At 29.5% G+C, this 10,500-nt stretch overlaps 2 protein-coding genes across 2 annotated transcripts in view; one reads left to right on the top strand and one right to left on the bottom strand.

Moving 5' to 3' along the window:
• LOC112098850 (glycine-rich cell wall structural protein-like) overlaps positions 1-9,539 on the bottom strand; it is a 10,161-nt gene extending 622 nt beyond the window's left edge. The window contains exon 1 of the mRNA XM_024185317.1: positions 9,446-9,539. Coding sequence (XP_024041085.1) covers positions 9,446-9,539 — 94 coding nt within the window. The remainder of the gene's footprint in view (positions 1-9,445) is intronic.
• A 384-nt stretch (positions 9,540-9,923) lies between these two features.
• On the top strand, positions 9,924-10,391 carry LOC18032039. Its single transcript, XM_006420228.2, has one exon. The coding sequence runs from the start codon at positions 9,924-9,926 to the stop codon at positions 10,389-10,391; it is 468 nt and encodes a 155-aa protein (XP_006420291.1).
• Positions 10,392-10,500: the final 109 nt, after the last annotated feature.

Genomic DNA, 10,500 nt, shown 5'->3' with positions numbered 1-10,500 from the left:
TTTATAGGATTTTGAATCCAAAGTAGGTTCTCTTATTGCTTATCCATGCATGGACGAACGCATGTGCTTGGTAGATGAAGAAGTTATTGCATTTTAAATAAAAATCCTCCATTTTCAAACACATTATTAATGGCTCTTATCAAACAAGCAGAAAACGAGTTAGTAGCTGAGCCCCTTCATTTTGTCTGTAAATACCAACATGTCACGTTCCTAGATTTGAGTTGATATTAAAATTGATCATTTTATTTTCTCGTTTTAAAATAAATAAATTTTGGTGTCCACTTACAGTTGCTAGCAAATAAATTTTGTGTCCACGTACAGTTACCAGAGCTCAATGATGATATATACGATGCCTGGTCTTAATCTAAACCTAAATGCTGAGTCTATAGAAGCCAACCCAAGGAGAGAATTAAATATAGAAAAAAAAATTCAGTAAAGACTCCTTTGAAGAACTCATCGAGAAGCAATGGGAATGCGGAATCCATGAATAACAAATTTAAGAACTAAAATTGTCATTTAGAGCTTAGTCGAATGATTTTCAAGCCGCTTATTGAGCTGGCCACCTAAGTTTGAATTCTCACAAGGTAAGAGATTACAAATTAGTTTAGTCTTGCCCACTCTTCTACCTTTTCTCTTTAAAAAAAAAAAAAAATCTAAGAACCAAACTAGTCTTTTATTCAAGGAGGTATCATACTTAAAAGTATGTTCATGAGTTGCAGGTTGTTTATGTTTTATTTACATAATGTGTGTGACCCACTTATGGATAATTTGACTTTTATTACCGTATAAGAGCTTAACTCATGATCAAAAGCTAGTTCATAAAATTTATAGTTGCTCAAAGTTTATACTCTTGTCTCAACATTCTTTCTCTCCAATGTGAAAAGAGTCTCCCTAGCATACCAAAACTCTCTGTCAACTCATTAGTAAATGAATTGATGAACCTTATATTATCGAAAATTCTATATTGAGCATAAGTTTTAACAGTTCCTCTCACATGAAACATAGATCCGGATGAGAAGTCAAAGTTAAACAGCTCAAGAAATTGAAATAAAACTTTCACATGAAAATCGAACACAATATATATACAGTGTCTTCGATAAATGTTGCAAATCAAAAGCGTTCATTTCTGAACTTGCATTACGAGAGCCTAACTACAGCGATGAGAATAATCGCGTATAATGGAACTTGTTCAAAACCTGACCAGGCACTTGATCGAAGATTGCATATTAACTGATTATTTGGTTGTGGCAAATTAACAAACCAATTTGTAACGAAACCTGCAAAGTTAGTAATGCGAATTGAAAGATCGTCCGGGTTTTAATACAGCTGAAGTGAGGAGAAGAAGCAACTTCTTTTCTTTCTTTCTTTTTTTTTTGTGTCAAAATAATAGGATTCATTTCAATTATTCCTTAAATGGACTGATATATCATATTCATTTTGAATATATAGCTTTTAACATCTCTCTAAAATTCCTTCCTTTTGAATGTTACTTCTTAAAATTTTCTCAGTTTAATTGATAAAATAATTTTACCCAAACAAATATTTTTTAAAATTGTATACAAATTTTAAACTCTTATAATTTTCTTAGTTCTAAACTCTTATAATTTTCTTAAATAAATTTATTTTTCAATTCAAATTTAAAATAAATTTAAAATATAAATATAAATTATGATATGGGGTGTAAAAATGTTATTAAAAAATTATTTATTTTAGTATTTAATTGAATTTTGATTAAAAAAATGAATTAATTCTTGTTAAATTATTTAAGTAATTTCAATTAAAAATAAATTTTAAATTTCTAACTCATATCGGCTTGAATGACGGGCGGAAGGCCCAAGGCCTTAAGTCTAGGGCTCAGAATAAATGCGCCTCAGGCCGAAATGTTCCTTTTTAAAGCCTTTTTGCAAGAATCTATAACATTTTCGCTTTTCATTTTTTTTTTTTTTTTGGAATTTATAGCTTTTCATAAATTTTATACAGAAATACAATGGATGACCAAAAAAAAAAAAAAAAAATTATTTTCTCGTTAATTCTCTCTCTCTCGCTTTCTCCAAAGAGTATCTTTTGCATGCTGAACTTTGCATCCAACTTGCTTCCTCCTTAAAATACTTTTAGAATATTTTATTTTAAAAAGGAAAAAAGAAAGAAAAAAAAGGGTACAAAGTGGGCAATAAAACAGGTAGCAACGTAATAGAAAGTGCAAAAGAATAATTGTTTAATTAATTACTTCACATCCAATAATCCAAGAATCATGACCAAATTGGTAATGATATCTGAAACTTCAAAGAGCTTTAATATATTATAATAAGATTAAGCTTCCATAACGGGAATGGCTCTTATTGAATATTATTAATTTTTGCTTACTATAATATTCATTCTTATCTTAGGCAAATAGTTACAATATATATAATTTCTAATTTCATTTTATCGAACGTATGTAGCTAAAGCTAAGCTAAGCTAGCTAGCAAGCACAACACAATTGACAAAGTCAAATATTCATATCGATTGCGGGGGGAGACCAAATATTTCCCAATCCCGGGACCTGATGTGGACCGGCTAACCATTTATATGTGCACCGTATGTGTATATATTTCTAATGTTTAATCTTCGAGGGAAAGCACTCGAATGAGACAATATAATTTCACATCAACCCAACCCATCAATGCTTGTTTAAGTAAATTTTAATTTAATTTTCTTCCGAATAAATGTAGTCTTTTTTTTATTTCTTTATGACTTCGATAATGATGGATATAACACAAAAATAAAAATAAAAATAAAAACTCGGAAAGCTATATATGGATTGCTTGTTAAATTTAAAACCCTATTCTTTTGGTGTCTCGTAAATTAAAATTTATTTTTCTTAAACTATATATTGGAATTTTAAGTTATGTATAGATTAAGTATGTTATGCATAATTGTTTCAAGCAGAGCTGTAAATTATTAGTGAAGGGGAAAAAAAATTAGAATGCTCAAGTTTATTGAAGTCATGATAAATAAAAGAATAGTTCATAGTCCGATCGCAATTTTCAAATTTTACATGTATATATATGTTAATGATCTTTTTTCTTTTTCTTTTTTTTTCTTTTTGGATGAATAATGCAAATTTTATAAATTAAAAAAAGAAAGAAAAGGAGGAAAAGAATAATAATGTTGAATTACGAAACGACTAAGTAAACTAATAACCAGGTAATCCCTAAGATAATCTTCCAGCAAAAACTTTTGAGTAGGGGCAAATGGAATATCTCACCAGATATATAATGACCAAAGCAACTCTTATTTTTGCCAAACAATCTGCAACTAAATTATTCTTTCTGGAAATATGGCTGCAGTGAAAATTGGTACCACTAACTTTCTTCGTACAATTGAATCACTGGATACGAAGCTACCATGGCTTAAAATGAGAATTCTCTGTAAACGTTCAAGTGGAGAAGTTGAATCACTCTCCTACTAAATTGAATGCCACTTCATGAAAAAAGCAACCTCAATGGTTGTAATTACAGCATTCTGCTAACGATATTATTTCATGTAGAAAATTCGTATTTTATTTCATGCATTTGCTAAATGGTTTTGGGATTGAATCTTGTTCATATGAGTGGAAAGAGAAATTAATTGTCACTGATAGTACTTAAAATAAAAAAAGTTATGGGATCATATTCTCTTATTATTTTATTCCTTACTTGATTGTACATTTTGAACCATAAAACATTAATAATAACTACTTACTAAAGGAAAATGTAATTAATGGTGCGTTTACTAAACTGTAATTGAAATGAACTAGAATGGGAACTGCCTGGAATGAGAATGTGGAATGAAATCAGAATAAATTGTTTACTTGAACTGTAAGAATCAAAATGAGTTAGATCGTAAGTTCGTAACAAATTACTAAAATATACTTAATGAACTATTGTCATAATTATTATTTTATGTTTTAATTATTGTGATAATTTATTAAAAAATGTTATTATTAATCATTATTATCAATATATTAATTATTTGTAAAAATTTGTATCGTTAATAGTAGCAAGAACTAACATTAATATATTAATTAATTAGTTATAATAATTTTTTAATTAAGGACAAAATGGGTATTTTTATTTGGGGGGGGGGGGGGGGAATGGTCAATCATGGGAATAGAAGATTGATTCCCACTATTCTCATTGGGAATCAATCTCCCATTCCATGTTCCTAATTTTGGTGGGTCCCACGATTCCGATTCCGATTCCAATTCCAATTCTTGTCTCCATCTTGCGAAGTAAACGGTGTCAATAATTCCGATTTCTCAATCTAGGAAGTAAATGCACTATAAATCTTTAGAAGTTAATATTTGTAAGGTTTCGTTTGGGATTAAGGTGTTGTAGCTTTTAAAATATAACTGATGTGGAAAAAAAAAACTATAATTATTAAACAAAAATTAATAATATGTAGTAAATATAAATTTTAAATAATAATTTTGACAAAATTATTAAAAATATAATATATTTTTCATTATATAAGTGAAAAATTATATCAACATATCTTACAAATTACAGCAGCTAGTGTTTACCAAACACTTTAATACTGTAGTTTTTAAGTTACAGCTGCCCAACATTAATCACAAACGCACCCTAAGTCCTAATCTGTTATTTTTAGTTTTGTTTTGATTTCTTATAATAGTCAGATAAAAATAAGTTAACTTATGTATGTTAGCTTTATCAAAATCTACCAGAAAAATAAAAAAAAAAAGTATTACTTGATGCAGAGAGTTCAGTTGTTTGATTGTGCTTGCATTATGCTTGTTTTGGTAGTGTTAAAGATATAAACGTATCTTAAATGATTCTCCTTTTGCGAATAATAAAAAAAACTTTGTTTTTATTTCGTCTCAAATAATCACGATTTGATCCATGTGAAATAAAAGAAATTGGGTTTCAAATTGACATTTTAGAGGACTGATATTATGTGTTAACGTGCGTACCGGCATGTATCTAATCTAAATCTTGCAAATTATACCATGAATAAGAATATAAAACTTAAAATACTTTTGAAATAAATAATTCGCCATCCAATAAATCATGTCACATGTTTAACATCGTAATCATATATCGTAATTATCGTCATAACTAGTAAATTATCAAATAAATAATGCACACGCGTTTTGATTTAGATAGATTGTGGGCGGATGATGTGTTATGAATAAGTCTTATGTTGGTTGAGATAACACATGATAATTAATTGTAAAATCATAGCACGGTTCTTATGTATCAAAAGTTTATATCTACTGGCGAGCCTTCTCAAAATTAGATCTTTAATTAAAAAAAATTAATATTATTATTTTTAATTATTGCATGAATGAAAATCAATTCATTTCGTGCTTTCTCATCTGTACAAATGAGATTAAACATCAATGTTTTTTTTTTACAATTAATTAAAATATTTTGTTTTAAAATTAATTAGTTAATAAATTAAAATATATGTTATTTTATAAGTTAATGGGTCTAATTGTGCTCCGGATTAAAAATTACGAAATACAAAACAGCAAAAGACAACAGTGCCAATGCAACTGAGAAGATGGAGGGTTGAGATTTTGCCACTTGTCAGATTATGGAGTAGACAGCATATTGAGAAAATGACTGGTCACCGTCCCAGGATTCCCTCGTTTCCTCTCCACACACGCACTCATCCGACCTTTACTATTAAATGACTTGATTACCCTTCATATTTTTCTAATTGACAAATATAGCCTTATGATTTTACAATTTGTTTGAAAGGTCAAAAAACCCTCTAGTCAAAGTAGATTTAAGATGTTAGTGTTTTTTTTTTCAAAAAAACAAAATAAGAAAAAAAGATGTATTCAAAATTTTTGATTAGTTAGATATTCATTGGAATAACAGAACGAATAGATTTCAAATTACTTAATTTGACTGATCTACTGAGTTTGAATCCTAAGAGAGTATAAAATTATAAAATTAATGAGTTTTTTCCACTCCTCAACCTTTTGAAAAATATAATATTTATGAAAAACTTGTGGTAACATTATTTTACTATAAATAAATAAATTTGTATTTTTAACAAAGGAGTTAGAATGTTGTTACCTATTTATTAAAATCCCGTAGACCTAAGATCGGTATATATTCATATACTTGACTTGATAAGAATTTTCATTGATGTCCAATTTCATGATTATTAATTGGATGATGTTATTAATTAACGAGTCTCAATGTGGCGTCTTAATTAAGATTATTTTTAGTATAAAGTTATAATTTCGTTGCATGCCTGGATGATTATCATTTCGTGGACATTTTATGTTTAAGGGCCCGTTTGGACTTTGGATATGTTGTGGCTTATAACATAATTTGCTCTTGTTGTATAAAATAAATTAAAACCTTTTTTAGTATTGAAGCGTTTTAATTTTTAAACTATTGTTATTGTGAAAAAAATATTATAACTATAAAATAAAAGTTAATAGTGTGTAGTGTTTAAATTATAATTTTGACAAAAATAATAAAGATATCATATGTTTTTCATCATATAATTGTGAAATCAAATCAACTCAACTTCAAGTTATAATTGTTAGTGTTTATAAAACATTTTAGTACTGTAGTTTTTAAGATTCAGCTGCCCAACCTCCATTCCAAATAAAGCCTAAGATCTACTGCAAAATAAGTTAAAAAAAGTTTATAATTTATCAATTTTAATTAGTAAAGTATTGTGAAATTGTACAATAATAATGTTAGGGATCCTAACATTTGAGTTCCAATACTATGTATCATTAATTTATTAGATGATGGATTTTATAACTTGTAAAACAACATAACCACTATTCAATAAATAAATCCCATATTAGTTGGAACTTAAGTTAAGATTTAAATATTAAAATTCTTAAAATTGCTCATTGTATGATGATTATAATAGAGAATTAAGTTTTTTTTAATCTTCCTTTAAGTTCATTCATATGAATAATATCCGATATGAAAATTTTAATTACTTTTGACAAAGAAGTAAAAAAAAAAAAAGAAGAAATTCCTAATCGTATTGAGTGATGTAATGTCTATTTGATTTTAATAATTCATCAAGTAACTCACGACCAGCTAGCCCTTTACTTTCATGAAATAAATCATTAGACATGCCCCCCTTCAACAAAATGATAACATGATTTTTTTTCCCTCTTCAAATAACATTTATTACAGCATTCTACACCATTTGAACCATTGAATCTTGATCTCGATTTAAAATTTGAAATCGCGTAATTGAAAAACTTAGAATCAAATCTCATTTGCATGAGACGATTTATATTCATCTCCCATCCATGAGTAATTTCGCACCTTATATTTATTGCACCACTTCAAACTTCAGACGGTTTGACACGCGAAACTCATATGAGTTACATATGTTAATTTTTATTTGAAAACTAAATTTTTTGACATTTATAATTTTTTTTGAAAGGATTATAAATTTTTTATTTAGTTACATATATATGGTAATACAACTAAAAAGTATAATTTAAAATGACGTGTCATGTTACATGGTATTTATTGAATGGATAATCTATTGACAATAACAATCGCTATCCTAATATTATTTATGGGTAAAAACTCGTTTAGTCCCTATATTTTGAAGTTAGTGTCCGTTTAGTCCCTATATTTTTAAAAATATCTCAAATCATCCCTACCATTAAATTATTGACACTTTTGCCATTATCTTTTGTTACTTTTAACTTATTTTTATAATATTGCCCTATTGTAATAATTTTTTTAGACATTATTAAAAAGAAAAAAATAAATTACCAGTTTAACACCAAAAAATAAAATAAAATAAAATATATATATTAATTTTTGTGGAACACACTCTTGAGTTAAAATATTAATTTTTCTAAAAAAATTAATAATGTAATTTTTTACGATATTAATTTTTTAAACATACGTGAGCTTCCACAAAAATTAATATATACATTTTTTGTTTTTATTTTATTTTTGAGTTTAATTTGATAATTTAATTTTTTATTAATATCCAAAAAAGAAATATTATTGTAAAAGTGTAATATTGTAAAAACAAGTTAAAAATAATAAAAAATAATGGCATGAGTGTCAATATTTAGTAGCAGGGACGTTTTGAGGTGTTTTTAAAAATACAAGGACTAAATGGACACTAACCTCATAATATAGGGACTAAACAAGCTTTTACCCATTATTTATTAACATAGTCTGAAAAAAAAGATTATTTTATCCCATTACTAGATTTATATTATTTTAACACCATCCCCTTTAAAGTTAAGAAAACTCAAAACATGGGAAGGAATAAAGATCAAAGTAGATTACGTACATAAAAGGTGTAAGGTAATAATTTCTTTTATTCATCAATTAATGAGAATTTCTCGATCATATAGTGAACGAATTTTAATTAAAATCAAACACAAATCACATATGAATCGTAATAATCATTGCCACATGGACAAAATTTTAGGAGAGACAAGCTAATTGTTTCATCATCAATATAACCCATTCAACAAATTTTGTTATGTACATATTATTATTTTTTTTTCTGACTCAATTTTGTTATGTACGTAATATGATTTCATTGAATGAACGTGATGAAACTCTTGTACGCAAGATCTTAAGAGTACAAATTAGTGGTCCTAAACATAAAATTACCTAAAATCGTTTTGGATCCTTTAACTTATTCATACCAACAATTTCCAATTTCAAATTAATCATGTAACGAATAAATTGAAAGCAAATTTGTCTCTTTATATTGCTATTTATCCAATAGCCTTAGTTTCCACAAACAATGGTCCATCCTAAGGACAATGAAGCATTATGGACCCCAATAAAATTTATCTCTTTTGAATGCGACTAAGGTGCAATGCTGTATTATATATTTATTGTATTTTTTTGTTATTAGTAACAAGTTTTGTATTATTAATAATAAATTTTTTATTATATGTACATGTATTTACCGTATTTTTTTGCAATTAAATTTTTATGCAATTTATGTTACGAAAACTTGTTAAATGTAATGGTAATGTTATTATCATAAAGTAGAAAAATTTGTTACGGATAACAAAAAAAAACTAGTGAAGGATGGACGGTGTAGCCGACGCACAGTAGCAATACCCCTCTCTTTTTTAACGTCTAATTTGAGCTGCTGAGGGCAGGAACGTAAATTCATACCAAAACCCTATCTGAAAGTTTAGAAACGACAGATGGAACGGAAACAAAAGCGCTGCAACTGACAAGTTACAAAATGAAGGACATTTACGTCATTTTATGATAAAGTAATGGCATCCTCGTTATTTCTTGCAAAAGATGGGGACATTTAACAATCGCGAAACCATATAAATTAACTGGACCATTCCTCTTGCTCATTCTCTCCTCTACCTCTCCCCTCTTCTATAAAAATCCATTTCTCTCTTTCTCTCTATTTTGTTTTCTCTCGCTTTAGTCCCTCAAATTCTTCCTCGGCCGTTAATCACCGCCGGCGCCGTATTCCTCACCGACGTCCGTACAATAGATCCCGCCGGATTTCTGTTTTCCGGTCACCTGTCGCCGGGATCCTGATTTTTCCATAACCGCCTCTCTCTTGTTCTCTCTTTCTGTCTGTCTCTGTCGTTTTTTTCCTTTATTTGAAGTTTTGAACTTTTTAGAATATTTTCAATTTTTTTCCACATTTTTCGCTTACGATTTTTTTAAAATACTTTAAATGTCCACCCCTTCTAATTTCCTATTTTACCCTGCAACTTGACGGTGTTAACTTCACCAGTTACTTTAACGGCTTGGACACGTGTAGAAGTTTTAGTTAACCTCTCGCTAAAAGTCCAAAAGCATGATTTGACGGTTTTACCCTCAGAAAATCATTGGACGATTTTGCCCGTCTTTCGAATCGCAATTTGACTTTTGTCTCCCTGGGAAATAGAAAAATATTAGTGGAATTTTTTGCTGACGTGGCATGTGATGAGTAACCACCCGCGAAGGATTTTGACGCCTGGGCCGTCGAGAAAGCGAAAAGAGAGAGAAGCCCATTATCCATTCAAGCTATCGGCTCCGGATCCGGCTCAGGCTCAAGCCGCGGCTAATGCAACAGCAAAGTCAATCAGTTCTAAAGCCGTTTCCAGTGAGCCAGTTTGTCCGAATCGGCTGCTAGCCGGGTACATGGCGTACGAGTTCTTATCGAAGGGGACGTTGTTCGGTCAGAAGTATGATCCGGCTCGAGCCGAGGCGGTGGCTTTGGCCGGCTGGACGAAGCCGGAAGGACGTCGGCAACAACAACAAAAACAGCAGGAGCCGAGCCTGCAGCAGAAGAAGGAGCACGAGCAGACGAAGAGCTACGCTGAGGTGGCGAGCTTATTGAAGACCGAGGGGGCCCACATACCGGGGATAGTTAATCCTACTCAACTGGCGAGGTGGATCCAGATGGGATGACGTGGAACAACACGATTGGTCAAGGAAAAACTTCGAGTCCACGTAAGGGTCGACGCACATAATTTTTTTTTTTTGTTTTTTTTTGTTTTTGGGGGGGTAATTTTGGGGA

This window comes from Citrus clementina, unplaced genomic scaffold (assembly GCF_000493195.1).
Source record: "Citrus clementina cultivar Clemenules unplaced genomic scaffold, Citrus_clementina_v1.0 scaffold_9, whole genome shotgun sequence".
NCBI lineage: Eukaryota > Viridiplantae > Streptophyta > Magnoliopsida > Sapindales > Rutaceae > Citrus > Citrus x clementina.
Note: the sequence above shows the minus strand (reverse complement) of the source record. Positions and strands in the feature narration are given on the sequence as shown.

Coding starts and splice junctions, on each gene's coding strand:
- LOC18032039 (XM_006420228.2), top strand. CDS start 9,924: ATGAGTAACCACCCGCGAAGGATTTTGACGCCTGGGCCGTCGAGAAAG.